Raw genomic sequence first — 17,922 nt, 5'->3', positions numbered from 1 at the left:
GTTGGTATTTTGAAGTCATAAACAGAATGCTATGTTCTGATATACATGAAGATAGTTGTATGATCTTGAGTGTTTCTTAAAAGCTAGTTTTTACAGTTAGTACTCACCATGTTGCCAATGTGACACTGCTGCTAACAGGTGATACAAGGTTAAAAATGGAAAAGCATACAGAAGGTTGGATGCTAGATCATCTTCTTCCAAGTTTCACCATAATTGTGTTTCCAACAATAGTTTCGAGAAATCTGGGAAGTCATTCAGAAGCAGGGTATTGAAGAATATGTCATTTCTAGGAAGCTTCAGGTTGAATTTGATGTTAGCTACTATATGTGGTAGGGAACTGATAGATGGCACAACATTATTCCTCTTTTCTCTTTTGATAGCGGTGACTAAGAATAGTTCTTGAGGATTGAGGCTCATTGGCCGGCTGCCTTTCTTCCGCTCTGTGAAGAGGCCACCTTGCACCTTGTTATGATTGTTGTCATCACAAAAGCTGTCGTAATTTCTTGAAGAGCTTGCTTTACTCGAATTTGGATTTTTCTTATTCCTGTTTATTAATTGTTGGAGCAGCATGGAGGCTGGAAGAGGAGTTAAAGTTTCTTTTTTTTTTTGGTGTGTGTGTGTATGTGTGAAGCTATCAGCAGTGTTTTCTACTGTTTTCGTTTTGCTCTCTTTTCCTTCTAACGATGTACCTTTTTATTTGTTGGCCAATTAATAGATTGAATGGTGGTCTTGTTTTGCTTTCTTAAAGATAAGAAAAAACAGCTAAAAATAAAGAGAGATGTAGATAGAAGTTTTGTCAAATTTGTTATTGCTGTAGAAAACAGAAACTGATACAAAAGCTTGTTCTAGTAGCATTTGCTCAAAATAACAAAATATTTTTTGCTGAAAATATTAAATAAAATACTTTTTTTTCTTATACAAAAGAACATCAATAACATATCCAATATAATTTCACAGGTGAGTTTTGTTTGGAGAAGGTGTTGTATACAGAGCTTTGCCCCTATCGTTTGAAAATAGAAAGACAATTTTTGAGAGATCCTCGGCGTCGGCCCTAGCGAAACATGTCAAAATAAGTATGGAAAGGAAAGGTAACACGAAAATACAATAACAGAAAAAGGTCAAAAGTACCCTTAAATTATGAGAAATGAACAAAAATGTCTCTCGTTTATAATTTGGTCCAAAAATGTCTTTGTCGTCAATATTTTGGTTCAAAAATGCCTTTTGTTGTTAATAGTTTGGTATAGAAATGCTCCTATTGTTACTAGATGGATCATAAATGCCCCTTTGTTGAGTAAATATATTATCTTTTTTCTTTTTAAACACAACTTGTTCCTAATAAGAATATTACTTTTATGGAACCTATTCTTGTTTTTTTTTAAAAAAAATCACTTTAACTAATAAAAATGTAGGAAATAATTTTTTCTTCTCAATACCAATTTATCAATTAAAATAGAATGACTTTATGTACCCTTTTAATAGATAATATATGTCATATATATAAGATCATAATTCATAGTAAACTCATCATTATTTTCATTTAGATAATGATTAAAATTATTAATATAAAATAAGAAATATTTTTATTTTTATTTTTTTCAAATTAAAGTAGGATAAATATTTGCTAATAAAAAATATTATTAGAAAAAGAGTGTGCTAAAAAAGTAAATAAATAATATATTTATTTGAAAAAATAGCATTTTGACCCATCAAATAACAATAAGGGCAATTTTGGATCAAACTATAAATTAAGGACATTTTTATTCATTCATATAGTTTAAGAACATTTTTTACTCTTTTTCGATACAATAATCAAGACTAAAGGAACAACAAATAGAAATTGAAATATAAGTCTAAGAGTAGGAAAATACAAGATTAATATTCGACTATCTGCTATCATTCTATCCTAATCATCGACCTCCACACCTTCTATTATGGATCGTCTTGGATGAGCTAAAGCTGAGGCATGTCATTTCTAATATTTTTTAGGCCTACCTCTACTGTACAAATTAATTTGGAAAGGCAAATTTACAAACTTAGGAGAGGCCATTGCTCTTTTCATTTTGTGGAGTACAACAGAAATTACTCTCATATTAATTGACACTAGTGCTTCATATTGATCGGTTCGGTTCGATTCGATTTTGAAGGTTATCGATTTGATTTATCAGTTATAGAACTATTAATATCTTGGCTTATTGGTTATCGATTTATCGGTTATTGATCATTATCAATTCGATTATCGATTTAATCATTAAAATTTTACCAAAAAAATCATTGAAAATCATTAAAAAACCAGGTAACAAACCAAATGAATCGTGCACATAATTTGACAAATTGCATCCTGCTCAAAAGCAAATACAAAATATTATACCAAGAGTTTGACACAGCAAGAAATAAGACTATAAAACTAAATCATAAGTAAAAAACTTTATATACCGATAATAAATATAAATTATTAAATTATTATCATGTTATCTATTATCCATTAAAAAAAAATCTTAAATCATTAAGAATCAATAATTCAATAATAAAAAATATTAAAGTCATCACCGAAACTACTATACCAATAATTTGGGTTCGATTTTGTACCACGACTCAAAAATATAAAATCAAAAAGAAACAAAAGAAAAAGAAATCTGAAAGAAATTGATGGAGAAGTCGGTGAGAAGAAAAGAGGGCAAAAGGGGAAGGTAGATCTACAACTGTAAGGTTTGTATACCATTTGGAAGGAAGAGATCTACTTCACTCCCTCCATATCATCTTCTTCCTTCTTCATATTTTCCATCTAATACTGCTGATAGTTTCTTAACAGAGAAGGGACTCGTTCATTGGGTGTATTTCTTCTATAGAATGATCGCCTCAACTGTGCGAAAACCCCTTTTTGGCGTTACGATATTGGCGTTTTCTCTCTTTCTCCTTCTCTTCTTCTTCCCACCTTTTCCTTTCTTCTCTGACCCTTCTGTTACCTTTAATTCTTCCCGGTAAGTTTTGCTTCTTTTTCCCCTTTTTTTTAAACCTATGTTTGTTAATTGCTTTGGTTTCCGTGTTAATGTCTACGGACATTCCCTTTTTTTTGTCCTGTATTTAATTGATTTCGATTTTCTTTTGAGTTTTGAGCTAGTCTATCACCCCTTCAACGCATTTCTCTCTCTTATTGTGTGCCGTTCTGATCTGGTTGAATTTGAGTGTAATTGCAGGCTTGAAAGACCTGAGATATGGAGCATACGAAGATTAGCTGAGTGGCGACCTTGTAATTGGTGGCTCCAACCTCGAACTAATGGTTAGTTTTTGTCTGACCCCCAAAATAGAACCCTTAGCTTGTAAAGAGGTAGCTTATGCATGTATCAATTTATGTATATATGAGTTATACAATGTTTGGTAGCTAGTTAGGAAGTAAGTTATTTATGTTTCGTAATTTAGGAAACCGACATAAATAATACATGGGAGTATAAGTTACGAGGAAATTGGTGTATCGTCTTGTGCGGGTAGAAGATGGAAGAGATAATATCTGCATAACTAATATATGCATCAATCTAACCAACTACCAAACGACTCCTTATTGTAGATAGCTACTATAACGTTAGATCACATTGACATTACTTGGTGCCGATTTAAATAATTGTACACTCTTTACTATATTGCTGCATTGGTATTTCTGGTGGTCTGTTGATGGAGATTAAGCTGATTTATACTGAGGATAGTTTATTTTGGGTAATGGCTACTTGGAATTTGTTGGTGGGTGGGTAAAACGAGAATTAGGATATAAGCTCTAGTTGTGCATATAACCTTCTGCTCTGGGGGGTTGTAAAGTTTTCTAAGTCGAGCATTTGACTGGCCTCCAATGCAGACATGGTTTTGTTGTTGAAATGCTGCAGCTCTTCCTGCTCAGGCTAATGGGTACGTTCGAGTGGATTGCTATGGTGGGCTCAATCAGATGAGGAGAGATGTGAGTACTGCTATTTGCCGCACCCACATTGAATATCCTACTGACTGAAATTTATGATGAGAAAATTCGTAGTCAATTTGTTTCTCGTCATTTGTGATCTGCAGTTGTGTGATGGTGTTGGAATAGCTCGTTTGCTGAATGCTACCCTTGTTTTGCCAAAGTTTGAAGTAGCTGCATACTGGAATGAGTCTAGGTATGCTATTGTTATGACTTATATATTTGTTTCATCTTCCCTTTTTAACCTACATAATATTGTATGTTTTAGTTACTTGCTTACTGCTTTAGTCCTGGCAAAAATTCATTCATAGCTACATCTGGTCAGCAGACAACTCTATTGTTTTACACGGTTAAGAGCTGTCGTTGGAGGTTTTCGTTATAATGTTGCCTATTTTTCCTTGTGTTTCAGCGGTTTTGAAGATGTATTTGATGTAGACTTCTTCATCCAACAAATGAAGGGCTTTATTAATGTGGTAAAGGAGCTTCCAATTGAGATTGAATCAAAAGATCCTGTTAGAGTTGATTGCAGCAAACGCAAAGGCCAATTTGACTATGTTGAGAGTGTTCTTCCTTCCCTACTGAAGCATGGATATATCTCGATCACCCCTGCAATGAGTCAAAGAAGGGATAGGTACTTATATTTTGTATTTTGAGTTGAGTCAAAAAATCTTAATCAATCATTTCTGCAGGCAGCTTTCAAAGGATAAAGTTTTTTATTCACCATTGTAACCATAATTACTCATGTGGTGCTTTTCTATGTTCCTTTGAATCTCTTAGGTACCCTCTTTATGCAAAAGCTGCACTTTGCCAGGCTTGTTATAGTGCGTTGCGCCTTACAAGCACATTGGAGAAGAAAGCGTTGGAGCTTCTACAAGCTATACCAAAGCCCTTCTTATCGCTTCACCTTCGGTTTGAACCTGACATGGTAGCTTATAGTCAATGTGAGTACTCTGGTCTTTCACTTGCCTCCACAAAAGCCATAGAAGCTGCACGGGTTGACAGGAAACCTTGGACTGGGGAAACGGCTCGTATTTGGAGAAACCGTGGAAAGTGTCCACTAACACCCAGTGAAACTGCATTCATACTTAAAGCTCTAGCCATACCCACCAATACCACTATTTATTTGGCAGCTGGTGATGGCCTGATGGAACTTGAGGGACTAACATCTGTGTATACCAACGTTGTTACCAAGTCTATTCTTCTTAGTGGAGAGGACTTCACAACCATGCATGGGAATACAAAAGCTGCACTGGATTATTATGTGTCTATTAACAGCGATTCTTACATGGCTACTTATTTTGGGAACATGGATAAGATGGTTGCAGCAATGAGAGCTTTCAAGGGGTTGTATAAGACAATTTTCTTGAACAGGAAGGCTTTTGCATTGTTAACCTCTCAGGGGCTTAAAGGGAAGGAACTAACAGAAGCCCTGTGGAAGGTTCATAGAGATGATTTCATAATGGGTAGAGGATCTGCTTTACCAGACTGTTTTTGCGAATTCAATCTATGAACCTGTTTTTTTATTTTCGTCTTTAGTTCAGTTGTTTTTGAATATTTTGGTCATACACCCAGAGCAATTTATTTGTGCCTACTAGTTCACGAATTTATGTGATTAATGTATTCAAGTGTATGTAGCTTATGGAACACCACATTTAGCTATTTTTATTTTCTTTTTTTTCCCCACAGAAACTGGGGTTCTTTTTCCATTTGATGGAATGGTATTAGAGAGGTCGTCTATCATGGCTGCTTTATCCTTCTTTGGTTGATCCAATTGCTTATGTTGGTGGCTTTGATGCTATACATAAATCTGTTCCTTGCGAGAACGTCTTTACCAGTTCACTCGGGTGATGAGCAACCTAAAAGAACACTTTGGGAATCTAAAAAATATCGTACTATAATTTTCACTTTTCTTTTTTATATAAATCAAAGAATTTCATCAATAGCAAATCAAGAATCGGGTTCACCTTACAAATGTATGTAATGGGTTTATATTCAATCATTTTTCCAATTTAGAACCTTTTGCACCGAAAAAGTATAACCAAACAAAAGAGTTCTAATTTCCATAATAGTAACCCTCCAAAATTCTAGAACTATATTTCTCTCAAAATCAACTGAAAAATGCACAAAATGTGCCGGTCTTGCACAGATTCCTTTTAAGCATCCAGCCTTCTCATTCTCCAACTTGCCATGACATCCAACACTGTCCTAGGTAGATCCCATAACAGTTCAAATGGAGTAAGACGACAACTCCAATGAAATTGCAATGTAGTAACAAGTGATCAAAATCAGCCCGGATCCTTTGTACAAACACCGCCAACTAACAAGAGTGTAAAACTTACTTTTCGCTGCCTTAGTCTTCCATACCAGCTTCCATATGGGTCTGAAGTCACCTCTCCTAGATAAGTGATTGTAATACGATTTTAAGGACCAGCCTGCCCAAATCTCTGTCCTCTCTGAATTGCACCTGAATCAAATTGCACATCCCATTCCATTCGGAATCTTGGATGGGCCTCCTGACCAAAAGATCTAACAACACCTGACCTCCATACCTCCTTGACCACTCACCTGCTGTGGCCTCTTTATCAGTTATGGTCAAGATTAAGTTGTCAATTCTTCTTAGAGTCAAAACTTTTTAGCATCTGATATATTCATTTTCCAATGAAAATTACCTGCATGAAACCAGATAAATTGATACCAATGGCGTTTTTATATTCTTGCTATGTAATCAAGAATCCGTGACAGGAAAAAGGCAAGTTTGCCCACCCTGGTTTTAGTTGCACTGCCACCAAAAGAGAAAAAAACTAGAGGAGCTGTAGCAGAATTGCACCAAAAACTGGATGTCAGCTGGCTGCAACACAATCAATCTGCGCAGAAGACCAATTAAAGCTACAATCAGAGAGATCCATCCATCTTATAGAAGATCCTGCGTATTCATATAATACATAATATTCTCTCGATAAAACAGCAATTACAAAGACCTTCAGTCTTCTGCCAGTCAAAGCTTTATCAAAAACTTAACATCAGTTTCATCTTGATTACGAAGCATGGTCTTTAACCAAGGTATTCAAAATCACTGAAGCCTCAGAGTCAAATCCATGACTCAGGTACTGGTCAAATATCAAGGAATACTTTAAAGCAACAGATAGCTCTGTCACACTTAAGCTACAGGAAATAATATTTTTCCATTCCTTGGATTTTCCAACCAAGCAAATTCCATGCAATAAGGCAGCAAAGGTAACTGAATCTGTAGTGTAGCCTTTACTAATCATCTTGTCATGTAGTTGCAATGCAGTTTTGAGCATTGTATGTAAACAGAGGCAGGTGATAATGGAATTGTATGCAGCATTTCTCGGGTGCCAACCATCTGATATCATTCTTTTAAAAGATGCCATAAACTTAGAGTTCTTCTCATCCTGAGGATCATTTCTCTCCTTTGAGAAGATAGTAGGCGAGCAATGGGAAAACCCGTTAACCAAATAATTGAACGTGACATCAGTTGGATAGCACTTGTGCATGAGCATTTGTTCAAAAATAGAAGCTGCTTTTGCAAGTTTTCCCACTTTACAAAAGCTACCAATTAGTATACTATAAGTTATAACATTAGGCATCATACCATTTGATTGCATTCCCTTGAATAAATTTTCAGCTCCCACAAGATCTCCATTCTGACAAAAGCCATAAATTAGAGAGCTGTGTGTTACCACATTTGGCATACAGTTGCACTTTACCATGTGGGGGAGTATCGTTAATGCTCGGCGCAAATCATGTTGCTTTACATATCCATCAATTACTGTTGAATAAGTAAAGGCATCTGGACATATTTTTGACTTTTTCATTCTACTGATGCAAGCAACTGCATCTTTCATCAGTCCAAACTTACAGTATCCCTTGATCATGGCATTGTACCCTACAAGCCCAGGATCCATACCCATCTCAATAGTCTGCCTAAATAGCTTCTTCGCTTCCTGAAATTCGCCATTTCTTACACATCCATCTACTAAAGTAGCATAAACATAAACATCAGGTAATATACCATGGCCAAGCATCTCATCAAGGAGCTGCCTAGCAGCTGGAAGCTTCAATTTTTTGCAGAGCCCACTCATCAAAACATTATAAATGCCAGCATCAGGTGATGCTCCCCTTTCAATCATTTTGTCTCGAATGAGTAATGCGACATCAACTTCACCAGAGACCACCAATCCATGGACCAGAGCTCCATAAGTTGACACATCAGGCGTATCACCATACTCCGTCATCTCAGCAAGCAAACTTAACGCCCTTTCAAAATCACCAAATTTGCAGTAGGCATGTATCATAGGAGTATAAGTAAACTTGGTGGGCACCAACCCCATATTCTTAACCTGCTCTAGAAACTTTTCAGCTTCCTGAATTTTCTCATCCTTGCATGAATAAGAGATCAATATATTATATGTCACGATATCTGGCTTACTGCCAGCTTCAACCATTTTTCTTACCGTGTCTATTGCTTCCACAGTAAAACCATGCCTACACCTAGCATCAATGATCGTGTTATACACTCGGGCATTGACAATCACACCCCTCTCAACCATCTCCTGCGCAAGCATTTCAACTTTCTCAAAATGCCCATTTTTACAAAACCCATTTATCAGTGTCCCATAAGTCTCCACTGTGGGTAAGAAGCTCTTCAATTTCAACTCATTGAAAAGTCCATATGCACTTCTAATGTCACCCTTCTTGCAGTAGCCATCAATCAATGTATTGTAAAAAACAACATTTGGTACACAACCTTTACCCCACCTATCCTCAATCAATTTCCTGCCTTCTTTAACATTCCCCTCTTTACTCAAACCTGTGACAATAATACAAGTGCTAAAATTATCCAAAAAATTATCCTCAACACTGCCACTTCTCTCAACTAGCTCATCATAAAGTCTCCTAGCAGCTTTAATCTTACCATGTTTTACAAGACCATGAAGTAAAGAATTAACAGTAACTACATGTGGAACCAAATCATAGGTTTTCAATACAAAATAATACAATTCAACAGCTTTGTCAACCAACTTAGAATCAGAATAAGCTTTAATTACAGCATCCAACGCTTCAAGAGTAGGAAACTTATCTTCACAAGTAGTCAAGTTGGACAGCAAACTTTCAATTTCAGGAAACACTCTAAACTTAGCCAAGAGTTTCAAAAGAGAAGAACAAGCAAAACGATCAAGGGGACAACCGTAGGGTCTTTGAGAGACCCAATCAAAGAACTTGAGACCCACATGAGCATCCTTGAGTTTGTCAAACACAAGGTGTGCAATGTCGGAAGGAACAATTTCTTCCTGCGAAAGACGAATTTCGACAGTGTGTTCCCATTGTTCTTGGGTATGCAGGATTTCACAGACCTCATTAACGAGTTCCTTGATGCGGCGTGTTAATGGGAAGTTGGAAGGAGAAGGGGGTTTTGGTTTTGGGCTGTGGAGGGGTTTAATGCGGGAGAGAAGGGTTTTAGACATATGAATTAGAAAATGGTGAACTTTGTGTCATCTCCTGGATGAAAGCTCAGTCCAGGAAAAAAAGGGATTACAAGAAACAGATGAAATAATCTTCATGCGCCTTTTGGGAACTTCACTGTCTCCCAACTCCAAGAGGCTGCTACTGACTAAAACCCCGGAGAACTTCAACAGTGTCTCAAACCTCAAAGACTACCTTTTTCTTCATTTGGGTGGGTGGGTGGGCGGGTGTGTATAAATTTGGTGCATCTTTACGGGTATTAATTGAACCGACAAAAGGATTAAATTTCAAAAACAAAAATGGATTAAAAATGCCACTTTAAACTTTTGTTTGGATGGTTATTACCGCATTGTATTGTATAATATTATTAATTTAAATACAATATTTATTTTGATTGTTATTTAAATTTTTTTATATCGTATCATCAAATGCATGTTGGGTAATGATAAAAAATCTCATTTTATATAATGATTGATTTGATGTGATCGCGTCGTTTCCCTCACTCTCTTTTCCCTAATATGAACCTTGAGTCATCAAAGCCTTTCTGACTCGGCCTACTCCAGTTAACTATGCGACTGAGGGTTCAAAAGGCGAAATTTTCAGTCGTAGTTTGGTGACCTATCTTCGGTAGGGGATCAGAGTAGGGGTCGCGAGAGAGCAAAGTGTATCGCCTTGCCATAATCACGAGTCTATTTATAGTTGCGACGGTTGTCATAGTCAACAAGGTCGAAACTTCTAGGAAAAAAACTTCAAACAGAGAGGGTAATTTTATTTGTCTCATTTTGTCTTTACTTATTATTTAGTAATTCTATTTTATCATTTACCTTATCTTTTAACAGTAATTCTATCACGCACTCCTTGTAGATTTCTTCAGTTACCTTCGATTCCTGTTATTGTTTGTTATCTTGTACTTTAACTATCATAATATTTTGTTTTTGTTCCCATTTGCTATTTCTTGTACTTCTATTACTTGGCTTTGGATTGTTTTGAACTATTTTTTCATTGAACCAATGATCTATCGAAAACAAGTTCTCTCACACTTTATTTTTTCAAACTTTATTTTGTGGGATTATATTGAGTATGTTGTTATTGTTACATGAGAAGTTTAAAAGAGTAATTTTATCATTAAACGATGTGGTACAGTGAATGAAGTTACTCTTTTTTAAATAGAAATCTCGAATTTAAGGTTTGTGTATAAAAAAATTCTTAGTAAAAAAGCGATTTGTGCCATGAGTAAAGCAAATCTAAATTAATCAAATTTAATATAGGTTAGAGGTATTCGTAATTGCACGTGGCCATAATATGAACATTTTCTTAAGGACTACTAATTGCAGAGGCGAGGGCTAATTTTAACCACCGCTTTTATCAACAAAAAAACAACTGATTTTTGAAGTTGGGTCCAATGAACATGGCGATCACTATACCCGCAAGCTACGCCGGTTTGACTGTAACGCCACCGTTTCATGCTAGATTTCGCCGGCAATTCACTCCGTTTGCAATTCTATCAACTCCGCCGAACACCAGCAGTAGCAGCCGTCAAGCGGCAGTGGATTGGGTGGAGGAAACTGCTAGTTTCTTTGAGCTTGATAATCGCCCTATAATGTTATTCGACGGTATAACCTTTGATTCCTTGCGTCCTTTTTCTTTTTAATTCTATTGGATTTGATTTTAACGTTTTTAGAAATTGTTGAAAAAGGAAGGGTTTTTGAATGCTGTATTTCCTTTAAAATAACTGAATTTTTTGAAAATCAAGAAGAAATTGAATTTAGATGTTTTTGGTTGCTCATTATTGCAAAACTTAAATTTCCTTAATGCTTAAATGTTTAACCTTTTCCCCTCTTTTAGCAAAGAGAATTAGGCGTTTCTCAAATCTCAAGCATAACTTTGTCATCATTTTTGTGTGGTCTGCTGAAGTATAGTTGAAATAATTTTTCAAGTTTTGACCACAACTCTCCTGAGTCAGTTAGCTTTCTTCATATCACCTTGAAATGCAAGTTTAAAACTTATGTAGTTGATCTGAAAAGGTTAGCCAGCCTACTGTTTTAGTGGTTTTGGATAACATTATGTGTGAAACTGAGAAATGTTTTACATGTTTTCTAGGTGTGTGCAACCTGTGCAATGGAGGTGTAAAGTTTGTCCGTAATAATGATAGTACAAGGTTGGTGTTTTCCCTCTTTGTTTGTGTTTGGCTGAAAGGATATAGATTCAAACTTCTTTCCATATGTAAAAGGTTACAAAATTGTAAACTTTTATTGAAAAGCAGAGTCTGATGACTTTTGATCAGATCGTCTACCTGGTTTACCAAGTTATAAGTTGTGACCAGAGTTATGTACTAGGTCTGCTTTCAGAAATTGACCTTATGTCTCACTCTTAACATTTGTGCTATTGTACTCTATTGTCTTGGCTCATGTTTTCTGTAGAGCTTGTCTGCTGCAGTCATTCTCGCTAATTATATGTGGTATATAACTACTTCGTCAAAGATTTTATATAAATGGAAATTTGATATGGTTATCCCAGATGACAAGGTAACGTCTCTTAACTGTTTGATGCTAGGAGAGTCTAACATAGTTTTTTTATCAAAACAGCCTTTGGCAGAAATGCAAGGCAAGGCTGCGTACAATAGACCCTTGTGGTCAGGCCCTTCCCCGGACCCCGCGCATAGCGGGAGCTTTAGTGCACCGGGCTGCCCTTTTATGAGTTTACTAACAGAAATTGTCTGAGCTCATTTAGTCAGGGAAATGTTATTGACTCTTAGCAGTCGGACTTCTTATTGTTATCGTCATCATTGGCTGTTCTGTGGTTTTCCAGTTTTCTTCAAGACTAATTCTGCTTTAATTCCTCATTCCATTGACATCCAGGAGAATTAGGTATGAAGCTTTACAAAGTGAAGCAGGGAAGAACCTGTTGAGGAGATCTGGCAGAGCTCCTGATGATATTTCAAGTGTTGTGCTTGTTGAAAAAGATAGGTATGCTGTATGTTCCGAAAAGAGAAAAAATAATGTGGGGGGTGGGGGGAGCCTAAATAAACACATTGGAGTTCCTTTTTTCCAACTTTGACTCCAATTTGTTTTTCAACTTCAAATTAAATTTTGTCCTGACGATACTAAAGTTGTAGCAATCATAGCAGGAGTAACTAGTGAACACTGTTTTCATTTCAGGTCTTATGTGAAATCTGAAGCTGTTCTGAAGATTATGGAGTACATTAACTTGCCTTTCCCTCAGCTAGCTTTCTTCTTACAGTTTGTGCCTCTGTAAGTTCCAGTGTTCTGATCCCAGTCATAGTGGAATGTAAAAACTTGCTTCATTTCTGGTGCTTGATTTTTTCCTCATTTTTGCAGATTCATTCGAGACTTTGCATATGATAATGTCGCCAATAACCGTTATGCACTCTTTGGCCGCTCCAATTCATGTGAGATGTAATTGGAGGTGCTAAGCACCCTTTGGCTGCTCCAGTTCATGTGATTATACAGTATACAGAAACTGGTACTTTTTCTATCATGTAAGTAAAATACTCTTTTCTATAGAACATAATTTGAGTTTATAATGACTTGCCGTTGTTTGCATATTTAGCATCTAAACTTGATTATTCTTGTTGTATGGTTCTGATGTTATGATGACGGGTGACAGAATAGAGAAAGAAAATGCTGACACTCTTATCCATTGTTTCTATATTGAAGTTCATCCTTTTTATCTGATGTCTTAGTCTGTCAATTAGTTATATCTTTTATACTAGTAACTTGTAATTTGTACATAAGTTCCAACTCTAATAAAATGCTCTACGATTTCCTTTTCTCTAATTTGGATAGAATGTTTCTGCATACAGAGATATTTCCAGCTATCTAAAGAAGAAATTAATTATGGCTCTGATTAGTTATTCATTAAAGGATATGTATCCATAAGCCTTGTATATAATAGTTTCCTAAAATAGCGACATAGATGTAAGCAGTTCAATAGAATGTTTTGCACAAAAACATAATTGTGGCTAGTGAACATATCAAGAAAAGAGAACAGAATAATGGCTTTTGACTTTTGAGTAGTTATTCATTACAGAAACTGTATCCAGAATACTTGAATATACTAATTTCCTAAATAATGAAATAGCCATAAGCCTATAGTAGTTGAGAAAAATGGTACATGTCTCTCCTTCTCCCCTATCTACTCCCTTAGTAGTTATTGTGGATCAGTAAGGCATTGTGACATTAAAACTATGGCGGCAGCAGACACTTCACAGCAGGCCTAGTATGAGTGTATCTTCCATGAGCATTGATGCACTTGGCATGAACAGGGTTACCATTAACAGATGATATATATACCCGATCAACAAGTATGTTTTTGCAGCCAACAGTCTCGCTGCAGCTCAGATTTATCACCTCGTCCATCAGGGAAGTCCCTAGTATTCCTCTGAATGTTATGTCGCTCAATGCAACTGCAGCTGTCTGCATTAAATTAGTCAAACAATCAGTTAGTAATGAAATGATCAACTGTTAAGACAAGTTGGTTCACTAATAATCTGCTGAAGCTGACTAAAGAAGCATCACTTATGCCAATGATTAGCGCACAGTTTACATTCTTTATATTTTTCGTTTGTTTTCTCACATCATTTTTGCAATTGACTTTACTGGGACAGTAAAACTGGTCGATGATTACAGGATTGTTGACTGCAACAAATATAATTCCTTCAAAAGCAATCCTCCTTGCATACCCTTCACCTCCCTGTTCCATTCGAAATAAATTAGCTAGTTATGGTTGTAACAGATCCTGCAGTATTTGTAAAGTGTAAATGACGAATATTATCAGAGTACTAGTATTTTCAAGCTAATCAAAAACTAAGTGCACATTACCTGCCAGGTCTTAATCCTTACTCCAGCTAAGGTGTCTTTTATCGTGCAATTTCGTACGTTCACATCTTCCACTACTTCAAATCCTCCTTCTCCCAAGGATCCAATACTACAGCCATTAAATATTTTTCTAGAGTTTTTATTTACAATTTATAACATTCTAGTAAACTAGAATTTGAAAAACCAACAATTACCTAATACCATGACCTGGTCCACATGTTATGCCGCTAATACTAACGTTGGACGATCCTCCTCCTATTGCAATACAGTCGTCACCTATCATAATTCATTGCCCAAAATATGTAAAGAAAACCCGTTATAATAAGAATCAAGTCAGATTTTGCACTCCTGAAGAAGTGTAGTTTCAGGTATAAATCAAAAAGGAGTAATAGTCAGAGGTCGAGTCAGAATTTGTAGTTTATGAGTTTGAGATTCTAGTTCTTTTCTATCAGACCCGAACCATGACCTATAGCTTAACAAAACCGAACCAAAAACCACATCATACCACAAATGGAAAAAAAAAATCTGACTAGTGATTTGGTTTGACTTGATTTGTTACTGAAGGAAAAAATATCCGACTATATTGGGTTGGTTTGGTTTTAACTTTAAAAAGTCAACCAGAGACCAAATCAACCCGATATCATATATATATATATATATATAATTTTTAAAAATTATTTTCTACATAAAAATATTTACTTTGGTATAATTTATAAATATTTCTTATACTTTTTCATAGTTTTTATCTTTTAACGATATTATTTCAAGTTTGATTTAGAATTTTGAATAGTCCAATAAAAGTTATATTACATAGATATTAGTAACTCTAATAAAATTTAAATCAAAATCAAATCAATACTATTGCTAACCAAAAAAAATCAACTCAATAGTAAGAATGCCGATAATTAATGTTGAATATTTGTTTTTTATTTATATATTAGTTTGGATAATTAAAATACATAACCTAATTTTAGTTTTCTTTAATATTTAGTTGTTTAATTAATACTTATTAGACTTATTTTAGTATGATTTAGACCTTTAGGATTATAATCATTTTCATTTTCATTTATCTATTTGCAATATTTGTTTATATGATTACATTATTATTTTTATTGAATATTTTAGTGTCATCACTATATCATATTTGTGTTATTTTCTTAAGAAACATCTTAGATAATTGTATTTGGGTAGATTAAAAAATATTTGAAACACAAGTTAATTATATGTTTGTATGAATACTTTACCGGAAAAACTTGAAAAAATCGAGAAATCCGAAAAAATCCGAGGTCGAAAAATCCGATCTTTATTAGTTTGGTTTGGTGATTTAGAAACTCGACACAAATGGGTTGGTTTGCTATTTAAAAAATCCGAACCAACCCGGTCCATGTACACCCTTACTTACGGATTTGAACTTTGAATTGTGAAATCAACCATTGATACTTGCGTCTGGATAGGTTATCTACTCTTCTCCAAATTTTTGGTGTAATCTAGATGCTTCGCACACCAAACTGACTCTTTTTAGTGTAAAAACTTTTCTACCATCAGTGATCATTCAAACTGTTATAGCAAGTCACTTGCTTTTATCTTTCAGGTTAATACTTTAACTTATCATGAGCTGCTACCTTAACGGTGAAATTTTCTTAAAGAAATTATGAGCGTATATAAGTTAAATTCATAGATAGTGAAAATGTACCTGTTGCGATGAGAGAGTTGTGTATTCGTACGTTAGTGCTAGCAGAAACGTCAATCCCATCGGTGTTGAGACTATCACCAGGGGACATAATACGAATATTAGCAATGCTAACTTCATTGCAAGCAGTCAATATGATATGACTTCTAGCGCTTCTAGTAATCGTTACTCCCCTAACTCGAAGCTGATCACATCTTCTGAAAATCAATGCCTATATGTATATTTATTGGACGATCATTACATTAGTTTAGTGCATAGCAGGAAAATCGAAAACCATTATTGTGTATACTGTATACTTACAGTTGGTCCTTTGCATTGTGTTTCCTGGTAAAAAATAATAATAATTCCATGTGTAAGAAATTAGCTAGAAATTTAAAGGCTTCTAGGCTTTAGCGTTACAATTTTCGACATATAAAAAATTTTGAAAGTAAGATTCTAAGCTTACTTGGGATGTGTTATCATTCATGCAAGGATTCGACCACCATATATGGCCTTGGCCATCAAAAACTCCATTGCCATTAACAGTAAGATGGTTGATGTTTGAGAAAGTGAGCCATGCATTGGATGCAGCTCCATCCCATCCTGATTTTGAGTTGGGTGCAATTATATTTCCAGATACCTGTAACAGGATAAATTAAAATTAACAAAATTACTTATCAAATCTCTCAACATTGTTTTGATCTAGCTTTAAGTTATATGAATTTGAATTAACTTTTGTATATGGACATTATAAAATAAAAGAAAATCTACACTATCAGATCACCTAAAAATGATTACATATAATAATTGTTCATATTAAGTGGATGAAATGAGGAACTAATTATAACCTGGAATATAAAACGGACGGACAACCTGCCACTAGCTAGTGCATAAATCTATATAATGTCTTGTTTGTATAAATTACATCCTAATTAGATTACTACCAAAACACGGGAGAATTTTTGACAGACGTTTCTTCTATCAGAAATCTAAAATTATTCTGGCTGTAGGGCATGACCTGAATATGCATACGTGAGGGCTTGCAAGGACCATCAAATGTTGAAGGCATAAGTAAGAATTTCTTTCTTTTTGGTATAACAAGAATTACACGACTGGATTCCGATTGACACACAGCTTCCCATGCCTTGAGGAAAGCCTGCATATATACATGATCAAATGTTTACAAATTCTCACGTATATATATGAGAAAAATCACCCAAAAAAATTACGAGAAGATTGAAGAAATATTTTTTTATATACCGGAAGATCATCAGTTCTTCCGTCTCCGATGGCCCCAAAATTGATGACATTGAAAGTTTTAATATCAGCACTCCATACAGAAGAAACCATGCACAAATAAACCAAGAAAATGCAAAAGTAAAACTGCAAACTAGTCATCATGATCCAGATAGTACAAGAACCATGCATTGCATAGTAATAAGAATGTGTCCAAATCTTCTACTTATATAAATAAGCATAGAATAATTAAAAGCCATGATTCCCTCCACCACTTAAGATGGAAGTCACTATAACTAGCCATCTTTTTCGTATCAATCCCTCCGTTCCATTTTATATAACATAGTTCGACATATTTGAAAGTGGTGTAAATTACCATCGTTAATAATTTAAAATATTAAGAAAATAGTATTTGAAGAAATTAAACACTATTAAAAAAAATTCATTAAACTATTCAAATAGTAATAGTGAATAGTGTCACATAAAATAAAAAGAAAAAAAAATGAAATATAAAATTTGGCCACCATTTACCAGTATCATTTTATATGATTAAATAATCCTCCAGTTTCATTTAAACTAAATCCATAGATTTGACTAAGAGTCTTTTTTTTTAAAGATCAAGTGGCTTAACCCTCTTGGATCTCTCACTTTTCTCGCCTACCAAAGCAAAGAATAGAAAGAATATCTAACTTCTTCCAATACAAATTACGCAAGAAGTAGTATTTGGACTTTTTAGTTGCGTTCAACGTCCACAA

The 17,922-nt window shown here is 34.9% G+C and overlaps 4 protein-coding genes across 11 annotated transcripts; 2 read left to right on the top strand and 2 right to left on the bottom strand.

Moving 5' to 3' along the window:
- The first annotated feature begins 2,611 nt into the window (after positions 1–2,611).
- On the top strand, positions 2,612–5,696 carry LOC129894258 (O-fucosyltransferase 13). 4 transcript variants are annotated; one of them, XM_055969865.1, is made up of 7 exons: positions 2,623–2,706; positions 2,810–2,978; positions 3,195–3,277; positions 3,873–3,943; positions 4,048–4,136; positions 4,350–4,571; positions 4,718–5,696. In XM_055969865.1, the coding sequence occupies exons 2-7, from the start codon at positions 2,848–2,850 to the stop codon at positions 5,448–5,450; spliced, it is 1,329 nt and encodes a 442-aa protein (XP_055825840.1). In that variant the 5' UTR covers positions 2,623–2,706; positions 2,810–2,847; the 3' UTR covers positions 5,451–5,696. The 4 variants fall into 4 exon arrangements, with proteins under 4 accessions (XP_055825841.1, XP_055825842.1, XP_055825840.1 ...); XM_055969866.1 differs by lacking the exon at positions 2,810–2,978 and having other exon boundaries at positions 2,612–2,706; positions 3,887–3,943; XM_055969867.1 differs by lacking the exon at positions 2,810–2,978 and having other exon boundaries at positions 2,613–2,706; positions 3,845–3,943.
- A 132-nt stretch (positions 5,697–5,828) lies between these two features.
- On the bottom strand, positions 5,829–9,626 carry LOC129894257 (pentatricopeptide repeat-containing protein At1g52620). The gene is made up of 2 exons (XM_055969863.1): positions 6,919–9,626; positions 5,829–6,804 (listed from the first exon to the last, which is right to left on the bottom strand). The coding sequence occupies exon 1, from the start codon at positions 9,424–9,426 to the stop codon at positions 6,976–6,978; it is 2,451 nt and encodes an 816-aa protein (XP_055825838.1). The 5' UTR covers positions 9,427–9,626; the 3' UTR covers positions 5,829–6,804; positions 6,919–6,975.
- Positions 9,627–10,743: 1,117 nt separating this feature from the next.
- LOC129896280 (DCC family protein At1g52590, chloroplastic) lies at positions 10,744–13,767 on the top strand. Of its 4 annotated transcripts, none has more exons than XR_008767936.1 (6): positions 10,744–11,037; positions 11,525–11,582; positions 12,283–12,390; positions 12,583–12,675; positions 12,763–12,923; positions 13,645–13,767. XR_008767936.1 is itself a non-coding variant. In XM_055972138.1 (5 exons), the coding sequence occupies exons 1-5, from the start codon at positions 10,827–10,829 to the stop codon at positions 12,842–12,844; spliced, it is 552 nt and encodes a 183-aa protein (XP_055828113.1). In that variant the 5' UTR covers positions 10,744–10,826; the 3' UTR covers positions 12,845–13,219. The 4 variants fall into 4 exon arrangements, 1 of the variants encoding a protein (XP_055828113.1); XR_008767937.1 differs by having other exon boundaries at positions 13,642–13,767; XR_008767935.1 differs by lacking the exon at positions 13,645–13,767 and adding an exon at positions 13,052–13,219.
- LOC129896279 (probable polygalacturonase At3g15720) lies at positions 13,418–17,472 on the bottom strand. Of its 2 annotated transcripts, none has more exons than XM_055972136.1 (9): positions 17,192–17,472; positions 16,950–17,087; positions 16,398–16,571; positions 16,253–16,276; positions 15,956–16,163; positions 14,457–14,538; positions 14,266–14,371; positions 14,021–14,137; positions 13,418–13,860 (listed from the first exon to the last, which is right to left on the bottom strand). In XM_055972136.1, exons 1-9 carry the CDS (start codon positions 17,357–17,359, stop codon positions 13,630–13,632), a joined length of 1,248 nt encoding a protein of 415 aa, XP_055828111.1. In that variant the 5' UTR covers positions 17,360–17,472; the 3' UTR covers positions 13,418–13,629. The 2 variants fall into 2 exon arrangements, with proteins under 2 accessions (XP_055828111.1, XP_055828112.1); XM_055972137.1 differs by having other exon boundaries at positions 14,072–14,137.
- Positions 17,473–17,922: the final 450 nt, after the last annotated feature.

The sequence above is a fragment of the Solanum dulcamara genome, chromosome 7, assembly GCF_947179165.1.
Source record: "Solanum dulcamara chromosome 7, daSolDulc1.2, whole genome shotgun sequence".
NCBI classification, from domain to species: domain Eukaryota; kingdom Viridiplantae; phylum Streptophyta; class Magnoliopsida; order Solanales; family Solanaceae; genus Solanum; species Solanum dulcamara.
This window is presented reverse-complemented; position numbering and strand designations above follow the sequence as displayed.